Below are 13,781 nucleotides of genomic sequence, written 5' to 3'. Positions count from 1 at the left end.
AGAAGAAGACGACAAAAGAGGCAGTTCAAAATAGAACTCTAGTTGCAAATGGTTTCTCCAATAGGAGACCCACTCTTAAAGGGGGGAAAAAATCACACCCTTAACTTCTTACACTTAATTGTATTCAAGGCGAAATAGTAGGCATTTGAGAAAAAACATCAAGCAGAGAGCAGCAAGAGAAGGAAAGTAAAAAGTGGATATGTCCTGTCATTTGGACGGGTGGGCTGCTGGGGGTTTGCACGGGTTCGGGCGATTCTCTAGCTAGGATTCTGGCCACTTCGGCAAACCCCCAAATGCCACTCCTGGCTGGCCACGCCCACCCTGCCCCTACCAGGAGTCTCCACGCGGCCCATTCATCATGCCAGATTAAGTGCAGGGCCCGCGTGGAGGCTTGAGGAGGGGGAAAAATGGGCCTACTGTAGGTTCTGGAAGTCTACCGAGCCTACTGAAGGTTTCCGGCCTCCTGAGGGCCTCCAGAGCCCGGGAGAAGCAGTTTTCGCCCTCCCAGAGGCTTCAGGAAAGCCTCCAAAGCCTGGGGAGGGTAAAAAAGCCCTTCCACCCGCCGTGATGGAGGAGGCTGGTTAGGCCACACCTACTACGGCCACGCCTACTATGGACCTGCCCACCCAGCAACAGGGCAGTGAACCTGTTGCTGCAATTTTTGAAGCCCACCACTGCATTTGGAGATAACATTTCATGAATCACCCAAGCAGAAAAAAAAGAAAGAGAGAATACAATCTTATTTTTGTTAATATTTTAATGTTACATTTGCAGCATAAATAAAAAGGCACATTATATGTTTGGTAAGAACAGTGGCTGAAAGAACAAGTTACTAAGTGGCAGGGTTCCGTGTATTTATTCATTTTTTTAAGTTTTAAAAATAGAAGAATACAAAGATGAAACGCCACAAAACTCACCCAGGCCCTGTGGTAGCCAACACAGGACCATGGGAACCACGGGACAGGTAAAATGCTTGCTTGTGAGGACCTGCTCACAGGAGCACTTCGGTGAATTATTCGTTGGCATGCCAGTCAAGAGGATACATCACTCCACATTTCACAACACCCCCTCAAGCCTATTCATTCTTTCAGGCAAAAGAAGGGCTGGAACCTCAGATCTACCTACGTTTCAGGAAGTGACACATCAACAAGGCCACTGCAGAAGGAACGGCAGCCATGGAGGAGAAAAGAGCCGATATATACCTATATAGTTCTATATTATATATTTATAGATATGCATTTCATTTTATGAGATACTAAACCCTCTTTTGTGGTTAAGCATTCCGGGATCTCTCTCCCCCACCCTCAATTTATTGATCGTAAAAAAAAAAAGCTCTCCATATACTATTTCTACATTTGAAAAGATAGCAAAAACAAGGCAGGCAGCTATTACGGAAAGAAGGAAGGCATCCAAAGGGATCCTGCAGAACAGCCATTTTGCTACAAGAAGGGAAGACTATGGATATGTAGGCAGGTGGGATCCATGGGAGAGAAACCCAGAGGTTGTGGAGATGTGAGAGGAAGCACCCTGGGCATATCAAGGGTGATTAATCAGACATGACACACACATCACTTTGGATGATTTGACAATTTGAAACCAAACGGTAGACTTCTGGGGTGTTCACATTCACAAAAGCAAAGTCTATTATACAGGAAGAGAGCTTTCTTGGATAAATATACCCTTTTTTCTCTCAATAGCATGAGGAAAGGTTAGGGACCTGGGACAACTGGTTTATGGCCAAGCTGCAAGTAAACACAACTGCTCCACTCCTGTCTCCAAAAGATGAAAAGTTACAACTGAATGCATTTGTGATCAGGGTTTTGCTTTAAGGCAGGCTTACAAATGGGTAGGAGAATCATTAAATATATTTATTATTGTTGATACAACTGACAATTCAGCTGCCGGGATTTAAACCACTGAATACAGAGTTTAGCACAGGAGAAAAGAAGGAAAATATCTGTTACTGATTCAGATACTACTGCCCCGTAACTGTTACTCCCGCTCCTGTATATATATCTCTTGCTAGGATGTCGCTATTCTTTGCAAAATTGTAATGATGCAGTCCTCTTCAACCAGACTGAAGGAAAGCTGCAGTAGAAGTACTTTCGTCAAAGAATTTGAGCTCAGTCACATCACTCAACATACAGATTCAGAGAGAAATGCTTCAAGTATTGGAAAGTATCCTGAGCCCATCTATTGCACTGCATTAGCCCCCAAAATGTGCTTACTTGTTGAAAATAGGCCTTCTCTTTCAAATGATTCTCCACATCCTCCAATACTGAGCATAGGATTCATACCTTTCCTACAGCTTCGATGCTGGCTCCTTAAAGGGCTTTAGTGCTTGCGTGCTAATTCTCCTACATAAATGCAAATGGGGAAAAAACACCTTTAAAAACAACTTTGGGGGGGAATCGTTATAAAATAAAAATAATTAGCATGGGGTACCTGGATTTCTCCGCTTGGTTTCCCTAGTCTCAGTACTGTAGAGAACCTGGGATTTTAGTCATATTTCTGCCATAATATTATTTACTTGTTATATCTCATCTTTCTACTCGAGCAAGTTAAGAAGCAATTTCAGTGGGATATCTCCAGCGGATGTAAACACAGAGACAATTTCTAATGGACAGGCTGTTCCTCAGTCAAATCCTAAACTGCATTAAAGATCAATAGCAATACCTTAAAATGTGCGCTCTAAGCCCCATTGACAAACCAGTGCAAATCTTTTAGTGTAGGATCACGCAATCCCACTAACATGTGCTCCTTGACTTAGTTACTACCCACAAATCCAGTGACAGTTGAAGATTAAGGATTAGTCCCAAACTGCAGACTTCTTTCAGAAGGTATGTAATCTTACTCAAAACAGACTGAGTTTTAATTCCAAAGTTCCCTTTGTTACTGATTTAACAGCATCTGTCTACTGTCTGAATAGAATTTCAGCTAGCTGTAATTTCCCTCATCCAATTAATCCCTAATTTAACTTGCCTTCAAGGGTACTAGTTTCTTTTTGAAGGTGGAGAGTTAGGAACAAATGAATCACACAACACTTCTACTCTAAATCATTGGATGACTTCCCCCACCCCAAGCAATTTTAGATAAACACTGAAGAGCATAGGGGACAAAACAGAACTCTATGGGACACCATATAGGCCAGTGTTGGCGAAACGTTTCAGCACCGGGTGCCAAAATGGGAGCACATGCACATGCGGGGGGAGGGGAGAAACCGGAAGAGCATCTCCCCTGCATACGCACCAGCCACCTGATCTTCTGATTTCTGGAGTGCATGTGTGCACAAAGACCAGAGGACCGGCACGCATGTGTGTGCCGGAACCCGGGAGCTCAGCTTCCTGGGCCATGTCTTCCAGTTTCTGGCGCTCCCATGTGTGCGAAGACCAGCTGGCCGGCCTACATGTGCGTGCCAGAATCCGGAAGAGCAATGGGCAATGGCTGGCATGCCCTGAGAGATGGCTCTGTGTGCCACTTCCGGCATGCGTGCCATGGGTTCGCCATCACGGATATAGGCTAATGGCCATAAGATAAGCTAGTTGTTTTCAGCACCACCTTCTGTAAGTTGCCCAACAGGAAAGACTGAATCCCCTGGGAAACAACTACATCAACTAGTTTAGAAGCAATCATGGCAGATGATCCCAAAAGGCACCATAAGATCCAGACAAATTAGCTGAGACATACGGCCCCTATTATCTAATTCCTTCTAATCTTCCAAAGCAGACGCTGTAGCCTATCTTGCCCAAAAGCTGAAGCCAGACTGAAATGGTTCTAGAAAAGGAAACCGTTCTGAGAGTAGCCTTTCTGTACCATTTATCATTTTCACTCTAAGAACTGAAGAATATAGTTCAACGCATCTATTGGGGGCTTCCATTATAATGACTGTGTGGCCATAGGATTCCTCTCCCGTTTTTATAGCTTTCTGTCAATAAGTGTTTTTAAACTGGCAATAAATAAAGAAACCAAGCAACCAATTACTTAATGGCAGACTAACTTCAAATAGAACTTAGGGTGAAAACCTCTCTTCTTATCCAATACTGGAATTCTTTATTATTATGACTATTATTATATAGAAGATAAAAAGTGTTCTGTGACATGCAACGTCTTGGCTAAGCATCAATCAGCTCACAGGCCTATTAAGGAGCTTCTGTCTGGAGGGCCAGTAAAAAACCTGAATGCTTCTTCTTTTTGTTGTTGTTGTTGCTAAACCTGGTTCATATGCTGCTGGGAAGAAGTCAGTGTGTGCAATACGTTGTGGAAAGGACGGAGGTCTAGGACAATCGATCACAGACACATGACCATGCCCACTTCACTACGGTTCCCTGACCCAGCTTACCTACTGTGGGTGTTCGTCCCTGGCTGTCCCTCCATGGATACTTAAGTGCGACCCACCCACCCAGGGAACCCACTTCGGGCGATTGTCCAAAGCTGGCCCTCTCCTGGTCCTGGAGAGAAGCGCTAGAGCTAAAATGAGTAACAGAACCAAACTCTGGAGGACCTTCGTCAAGAACCACCACACACACAGAGAGAAAGAAGTGGACATTCTCACTTTGTGCTGCCTTCCAAGGCCAAAGCTCCTCAATGAATTCTGTTTTTCACAATTCCATGGCTGAGCTCATCATCCATTTAAGCCATAGATTGAAAAAAAAATACATATTCCATCTTTATAATTCAAGGTGGAGAACATACATAATACTTCTTTTTTCCCACAAAAATCCCATGTGAGGTGATTTGGGCTACGAGAGAATGACTGACCCAAAGTCGCCCAGCTGGCTTTCACGCCTTAATGGGGCTAGAAGTCCCAGACTCTTAGTTTCTAGCCTGATGCCTTAACCACTAGACCAAAGGTAATTTATTCTGTTTGGTGCATCAGTACTGAGTGAACACTGTCACTGTAGTTCATAAATTAGTACATTGTGGTTTGTTCATGAAACTATGGCTTAAACAGATGCATGAATTCAACCAATGACTTGTTTAAAATATGAAAAATGCAGTCTTGGAAGATAGGAAATTTTCTTCCTCTTTAGAATATGACATGAACGTCATCTAGTGAGAAAAGAATAGCATTCAAAGTCACAAAGAAATAATCCTCTTAAGTGTACACACACACACACACACACATACACCATATAGTGCTGAAAAGAAAATGATTTTGTAAAGAGATTACAGGTGCCAATCAATCAGCTGGATATGCCAATTAAGCAGGACTTGGAAGGGCTTTGCCCTGTCCAGAGACCTTGGTTATAATGGCAATCCATTACCGGCTAGAGCAACTTTTAAGATATGTGGACTTCAACTCCCAGCATGCACCTGTCTTAAAGTTGCCGAGGTTGCGAGACATTGCCCTAGAGGAAAGAGATTTTGGCAGAGAGCTGATGGGTGGAGGTGTGGAAAAGCAGAAAGCAGGACAGAAAGAATGATTGTTCAACAGGGCCAGAATTCCCCATAGAAAATATGTTCAGTAAGCTTGTAAAAACTGCCTTTGAGTGAGGAAACATACCCTTCACTAAAGTAGGATGACACAATAATGGAAGATATCTTCCATTCCTCTTATCTTCCATTCTTTTAAAGAATGGAAGATAAGAGTACATCAGAAGCAGGTGACCATCCCTACCTAGCAATTTGGAACAGTGTCATAAATGGTTGAGAATCCAATAAGCAAGCTGACCAGGGTAGGCAAAACAAAACAAAAAACACAAGGGGAATCACATGCACACTTACACAAGTATGTGTTTGCGGCTGTTGGTAATTTAAAAAAAAATGCATTTAACACATAATTATCCTAACAAAAAAGTACCGGAAAGCATTAACTGTCAACACTTTATACGGTGAGTAACTCCTATCCTTGCTTTCTATTCAAAAATTCCTTGACGTGCCAGTACTAGAGGCATACTGGAGACAGATCACTTGGGGCAAAATAATTTTCCACTGTGAGTTCCAGAATCTCTCTTCTTTTTTATATGCAACTACTGTAATCTCCCTTTCTGTTGGCGTGGATAAGCGAATGTATTACAACTTCCCCATAAGTTACAAACAAGCAACGGTTATACTCAATAGTAGGCTGCTTGGTGGAACACAAAAGGATTACTGTATATGTCCATAGGTGTTCTATGATAGCAGAGGTGGTTTTGTGTGCAACCTAGATCCCACACTTGCACAGATGAAGCTTCTCTCACTCGCCCGCCGCTTGCGTAGCCCGGTTCCTAATAGGCCACAGACTGGTACCAGTCCGTGGCCCGGGGCTTGGGGGACTCCTGTTCTATGGGAAGACAGACGCTGAGAATCAGGAGAATACGACATGGGGCAGTTTTTCCAGAAGTAGGGAGAGCATAATGAAGTCTGCAATAACGGAAAGTCTACTTTTGGCTCCTATACAACCCCTATACTTATAAGGAAAGTATGGCCGCCATAATGTTCTTTGCACCAAATCCTTATGGATTTTGAGTTGCTAGTGGAAGCACCACTGTCTAGGACTAGGTCTTATGTGCTGAAATGCACACTGTTACACCGAAACAGACATAAAGCCTGGCTCAGATAAATATGAACCATAAATGTAACTTTTTTGCTTAGCATAATATGTGAAAGAGTCCCCTACTATGGTATGAGTAAAACATAGTTTCTCATAGAGATGGGCTATCTCTACCAATAGAACTAGAATGGGTTGGGATATTGTGTTTTCACAAGGAGCTGTGATACACTGCAATATTTCTCTAAGCAGCAACTAGCGCTATCATATTTCTATTAGAGACATTTACCAGAATAAGTTCTTTTGTTTTTTTTAAACTATTATTACTGTAACATTCAAAAGGAAAAAACAAAAAAGGGTAAGATAAATATTTGAGCCTAATCCAATAAAAGTGTGTTTCCGTATTCTGTTCTACAAAACCTCAACATCTCTTTAGAGTGATAAACAAAACTGTTCAGAGGTAAAGGCCAAATACACAAGAATGAATCCAACAATTACCGGTATGAACTACTGTAGTTCTATGAAATCAGAAGAACATATGAAAAATCACTTCTACTTTGCCACAAGTAGAGAAATGAAAGATTTTGAAAGCTGTCTGAAATTTGCTGGAGATGGGGGCAGAGTATTTAAAAGAAATCTACTCATGATTTGATAGATCCTTGATAGGAGTCTTTCCAGCCCAGGCGCTGTCATTTGTGAAAACTGCTATATAAGGAAGCGTATAGAGCCAACTTCCTCATGAAGCTTATTTAAATGCTGATGTTTAATTACCAAGAGACAGATTCACATGTACTGGGAATGTACTACTTATGGAAGATTATGGTACTTCTCCTTATCATAGAAGAAGTTTTCTGCACCTAAAACAGTAGTACTGCAGTAGCACAGACAGCACTAAACTCTATCTATCTATCTATCTATCTATCTATCTATCTATCTATCTATCTATCTATCTATCTATCTATCTATCTATCTATCTATCATCTAGTTTTGCACATTGCTTTTTTTGCTACAAGGCACAGAATTTTGTTAAAGGGTTCAGTAATAGACAAGTAGCCACTGGTCAATTGGCAGGTTGGAAGGGTACACACATAAATATGGGTGTGAGACCAGAATGCATTTACTTACTCATTGCTTTAGAACTGTGATGGCAAACCTATGGCAAGTGTGCCACAGGTGGTACACAGAGCCCTCTCTGCTGCACATGCCTGGGAGCAGGGCGCATGTGGGGGACATGTATGTGCATGAGCAAGAGGGCGGCGCATGCGCGGGGACCACTCGTATTGGATTTTGGGGCCTCGTGCAGGGCCCCAACCACCTGTTTTTGCTTCCAGGTTGGTGCAGGCGGCTTTCCAGTCCCAAAACGAGGCACAGGGGCGCCATGCGAGCCCCCAAAATGCAATGTGAGTGTGCACTGCATTATGGGCGCAGAGCCGCGGGTGTGCTGTCGTGCATGCTTTCAGCACGCGACGACAAAAAGGTTAGCCATCACTGCTCTATAATATGTAGATCAGCCTTAGCATACCGTGTACAACTAAAATGGTATAGTCTTCTCCAAGCTAAAAGAGTAACTTGACAGGATCATCCCTTATCCTGCCCTCAATCTCAAAAATTATTTGTTTACTTGAAGGGAATTATTTTTAGACAACTTATATCTTGGCCATCCTCTAAAATTGACTATAGAGATCCTTGCCACAAACCCAATTGTTGATGTTATGAATTGTAATATGTTTGTCAGAGCTAACCAGTGTGTCAGCTACGTTTAGCGGAGGGGTGATCACAGTCTAACCAATTCTTCACATAATTCTGTGGCCTTACAAGAGCCACCTTTTACCTGTGGTTCCATGCTGCAGAGGTTACCTACACAGCCCGAATTTTGCAGCTCTGGAACTCTTCTAACTAGGCAGGTACTGAATAGCAGGAACTAAAGCAACCTGCAAAATGTTGCTTCATTTATTAATGATTGCTAGGAGCACAGAATCGTACTAAGGGCACCATTAAAATCCAGATACATAGAAAAGGGAACAGCAAAGCAGAGCTTAATTTTAAAATGCTATATAAGAGAAATTATTTCCTTCAAATACACTTAAAAAAAATAATGGTAAGATTATTTCAATTCTGGCTCCATTTCTACTAGGCCGGGCATTATTTGGGTTGAGGATACAGCAGAGTCCAATAGACAGGGTGGATGTAGTTTCTAATTTTTAACCCTCCCCTCAAATATTTCTCCATCTCTAACAGCACGATACTTTAATCTATTTCTTTATTTATTAGATTTATTTGCCACCCATCTCGTCACACAAGAGACTCTGGGTGGCTGATCGGCTTCATCTAACAGAATAGTGGAATTTATCCAAAGTTGCAGCAGGAGCTCCCAGGGGTACATAGCAATGTCCCCTTGGCCGATATTATGTGTACTTTTGTTTGCTACATTCCCTTCTTATCCCAAAGTCCTGGAGCACTGAGGCAGGGCACTCCTAGAGCCAGGCTGCTGTCATGCTCCTTCAGGGTAGGCCTGAAAGAGGGTGCCAAACTTGATTGTGTCACGTGATGCATCAGGACATATCACAACGTTTTTTGCCTTTGCGGAGCCGGGGTGGCCGTGGCCTGTGCGAGAATGTCTCCCATAGAAAGCAGCTTTGTGCATTCTATCAGACTCAACAAATCAGGTCCTTTCCACAAGCCCTCTTACCTGTTCCTGGAGTGTTACTATCACTTGTCCTGACAGTCTCAGAGCCTGAGCACAACTCTCACATTGACTGAAGATTCAACATATGTCTACTCTGAAACAGAATTAAGTGAACCAGGCTGAGTGAAACAGTCAATGAATAGCAGCACAGACTATGAACTCATGCAGAGGGGAGGCCACTCCAACTCTATCCAGCCCTTCCAGAGAGCTGCCAGGTTGAGGCAGAATGCTCTACACCCCTGCCTAAAAGTAACTGAAGCAGCCTCCTGTCCAATTAGGAGAGAGATTATAGTGTATTAGAGATGTTCATATAGAAAGTTCCAGGCTCAATTTCCAATCGCCCTAAAACAAGGTTCCCATCTAAGAGAAAGATCTGGAGTTTTTATCTTATGGCCCCAAATAAAGAAAGGCCTTCTTTAAGTTAGATATTTGGAGATTGTTCTTAAGCCACAGCTGCTCTACCCAGTTTGCTCAGAATTATGAGGGTTTACTGAATCACGCTCTGTGTGACAACTATACAACTCTTGGAGGAAGGACAATGCTAGGCCATACCTATCCTATGGTATCATTTTGAACTATGGTAGGAAATCCACCCAAAATTTAACCTCTGTTTGGCAAGTCTCTGCCAACTCATTTGCAAATCTTGATACATTCATACTTCCTTTCCAGGTTATTTAACCACGCCAATGCTAGTTCAAGAAGATGGTGTTGAATTAGGTTGGCCAATGGGGCAACTGAGAGCTTCATTTGTTCTTTCTCACAACAAAACACTAGTTGTCAATGAGAATCTAGGCACCAGTTCAGACAGCAAACTCAATGCTATTGTGAGCCCTTATTTTTCAATGGAAAAATAGGCGAAACCAAAACTCTACAGTCCTTTCTCTGGACCCTGCATTGCATTCATTCAACAGCAAGAAGAATTCTGAAGTGTTCTTTTTTTAAATGAGAGAATGCAGCAGTTATGTTTTGAAAGGTACAAAACAGTAATATAAATTAAAAAAAGAAAAAAGAAAACTAAAATACCTTATCATTTGTCCCACTTGCCAGCAAGCTCATTTCTTTTCCCATTAACACGAGAAGATCCTGACTACACCTGCTGTGCACTGTTATTGGAGCTGTCACTAAGGAAACAGATACCCTGTTGGGACAAGTTATATTTCAAAGCCCTTGCCAACTTGCATTTTTAGCATATCAAGGGAGCAAGGACAAGAGGGGGGGGGGAGAGAGGAGGGGAGGAAGACAAGTGACAGGATGTCTGAAATGCTTGCTAAAAGGAAGTCTGCAGACATTCAAAACACATATTGCTTCTTTTAAACAAAGGAGAAAGGAAAAGGAACCCAGGAGAAATTAAAATTAAATATCGCGTCACAAAAGAACACAGAACAAGAAGCCACAGCTTCATATTCAGGCAAGGAAACAGTTGGAGAGCAAGCGGCATTAAGATCCTGAGAAGCTGGGTTGATCGTGACAATAGCAACACCAATAACCGACAACCTGCATTAGGTTTAGCATGTCACGTATACATTTACACATATGTACATCGACATGTGCACTTGTGTGTATGTGTGTGTTATATGTGTGCTTTCTAGTGGGTGGAAACTGAGGAATAATAAAAATCTTTGTATAGACTGGCAGCACGGAGTTATACAGCCCCTTAGAGGACAATGCTTTATATAAAAAAAAAAGCATAATTAGGAAGACAAAATAGTGGAAGAGTTGGCAAGTTGCAAGCTCATGATAGCTACACGCTAAGTATCGCTCTGCACCTTTCCCTCTCGTTGTGATTCAAGCTAAAAATTGGCCAACTAGCAAGAGGTCGAGGTCAGCCCAAGATACACAGGCACACACTTTGACAAGAAGCAGAAGAAAAAGGGAGAGATTACTTCCAATTCTTCTTTTTTTGTTGTTCTCAATCTACCCTATGATAGCAACGTGCAAGAACCTCGGAATTTATTTTGGAAGAGACAAATGGAAAATAGCAGTAGGCGACATTATCTGAAGGAGAAATAGGATGGAAAACCTTTGACAAAAAAAAAAAAAAAAAAGAGGTAAGAGGGGAAGCAATTTGGAATGTATGCCCCCATCCTCTTGTCTTTGAAACAGTCCATGATTTAAGGTCACAATCTTGAAAAACTCAAAGGGTTAAACATCTCAGCTTAGCTTCTGAAATGAACATGGCTTATAAGAGTATTGAATCTTTAGCATTTGCAAACAAAAGATACTTTTTCCTGTTTCCTTGCCATTGAACTTAACTCTTACATTCTCCCCAAACAACTTTGTTTAGCTACCTCCTGTAGCTTAGCAGGGTCACTTTGAACCTGCTACTGTAATGCTTATGAACGATTCTGCAACTACTCAAGATTCCAAAGGTATAAATCAGTATTTCTCAACCTTGGCAACTTTAAAGATGTCTGGACTTCAACTCCCAGAATTCCCCGGTCAGCCTAGAAGCCCATACATTTTAAAGTAGCCAAGATTGAGAAACACTGGTATAAATCATTCAATTTTTTTTTCTTTCTAGACACAGTAAGAGATGCCCTTGTGAATGTTCTTCCTTCTCGTTATTGAAATACGCCTTAGCTCTTCCCACCTGGTAACTTAAAAACCAAAGAATTCCCATTGTGTTTTGATGGCTTCTTCTTGAACTACAAAAAAGTCTGTATCAGATAACAACATGACCCAAAAGGTATCCCTGATAATATGCATAGTACAAATTATGTGATCTACAATGCATACAGCAGGCCTACCATTTTCTCTCCCAGAACAGCAAAAACACCCATCAGTTGCAGCAGCTAAGAATGAAGGTTTCTTACTCTCTTCACGAAACAATTTGAACAGTTCAAACCAACCAAATTATTGGAGCTTACCACCTTCAGAGCCGCGAGCTGGAATCCTGTGTGAAAGTGTAGAATGGAAGGTCAGGTACCATGTGGATGGATATGCTACAAAAACGGTCAGGATGCTAAAGTTTTCCACAAAAATGGCCAGCACCAGCAAAACATCACAGCACCTCCCAAGAACTGCTTTCTCTTGCTACAGTAGCCAAGACAAGGAAGCACCACGAGTAACCAAACTACGGGAGGCTTAGTGTTAGCGCAATGAATACCTGAACTTTAACCATTTAAGATCACACTGTATAAGGCTATCCAAACGGTTGACTCTAGATAGGATGAGAAATGGTCTCTAAAGTGTGGCAAAATGACTTATTCCAAAGCCACCCTTTGGAAAAGATGATAGATGTTGGAGTCCAGGACCTATGTGAGATATACTTTGTTAGAAGCTCCATAGCTGCCCTTCACTCATTTTTAAGAAATCAAAAGAATAAAATAAATGAACAAAACAAAAACTGTATCCACCCCATTTTGAACAAGGGGCTTAGTTATGATCAGTCTCTCTGGCTGCAGTTCATTTGTTAGTTCTATGCCATGCAACTGGCGACATCATCTGCCGGCAGACTGGGACTGCGGCGCCATAATGACATGTGATTGCATGGGCACGTTCAGTTCTGTCCTTTGGTTGGCCATCTGAGTGAGGACTGAAGTGGCAACGGCTTCAGCTGCAGAGCGGATGTTCAGCCCATTGGGAGATGCAGTCACCGAACTGTGCTGGATGACAGGAGCTGGAGAACCGGTGGGCTCAGAACTCTCTTTGGGGCTTTCTGATTTTTCAAGACAAGGGAGGGAAAAAGAGTATTAGTGATTGCGCTTGGCTTTACAGACTTCTATAGAACATGCTTCAGCAATTATACTGCCAGTTCTCACCAGTTACATTTTCTCAAATGAGTTGCTCTTTTTGGCCACAATATTCTCTGTACAAAAATTCAGCTTTAATACAGACTTAACAAGCATGAAAATATAACTCATTCTGATGCTAATCAAAAGTATCTGTATAATCTTGTGTTGGATACACGGAACACATTATCAAATAATTTTCATTTTACACAGCATATTATGTGAATCCAGCCACTGTGTTTGGTAAACCATAGTTTATTGTTGTGTGGAGTCAGCCGATTAGGGTTTCTTCAATTTTAAAAAAAATCAGCCACATATCTCAATAATAAAACTGAATGTGCATAACTGAGAAGAATTTGATTGGCATTATTTTAGCTGTCAATTGCATTTCTTTCCCTACAGCTAAGGCTTATAATGTGAACTTCCAGAATTGAAGGGGAAAAAGGAAAAAATGTTTTAAAGCACTGGGAAAAAAAATCAGCCTTTGGGGGGGAAAATAGGTTTTGTCCTATAGCTGCAAATGTGTAGAATCTTTTCTACCCTGGATGTTCTTGAGATAATATGGACTAAACCATCCATCATCCAAAGGAAGAACTGGCCATAATAACTGAGAATTCTATTCCCAGCAGTTTTGGAATAGCTTAAGTCAGAGTTGGTGTCCTTGTAATATTCACCACTCTTCAATTATAGAATACTTTTTAAAATCTTGACTGATTCCAAAATGCTACTTCATAAAATGCTGAAATCCTAAAATCTGTATTTGATCTCGATAAACGAAAATATTTGTAACTCAGGGTTGAAAATGGGGTCCTTCTCTGAGCTTGGTTGTTTTTTTGCAGACATTTTATTACCCAAACTCGGGTGACATCATCATCAGTGCTACAAGAAAGCAAGA

The 13,781-nt window shown here is 41.7% G+C and overlaps 1 protein-coding gene across 1 annotated transcript in view; it reads right to left on the bottom strand.

Moving 5' to 3' along the window:
• Positions 1-739: 739 nt before the first annotated feature.
• The window catches only part of LOC309382708 (cyclic AMP-dependent transcription factor ATF-7), a 139,062-nt gene continuing 126,020 nt past the window's right edge, over positions 740-13,781 (bottom strand). Inside the window, exon 12 of the mRNA XM_081934461.1 lies at positions 740-12,813. Coding sequence (XP_081790587.1) covers positions 12,596-12,813 — 218 coding nt within the window. The 3' untranslated portion in view covers positions 740-12,595. The remainder of the gene's footprint in view (positions 12,814-13,781) is intronic.

Source organism: Natrix helvetica, assembly GCF_964273705.1.
Source record: "Natrix helvetica genome assembly, chromosome: 1".
NCBI lineage: Eukaryota > Metazoa > Chordata > Lepidosauria > Squamata > Natricidae > Natrix > Natrix helvetica.
Note: the sequence above shows the minus strand (reverse complement) of the source record. Positions and strands in the feature narration are given on the sequence as shown.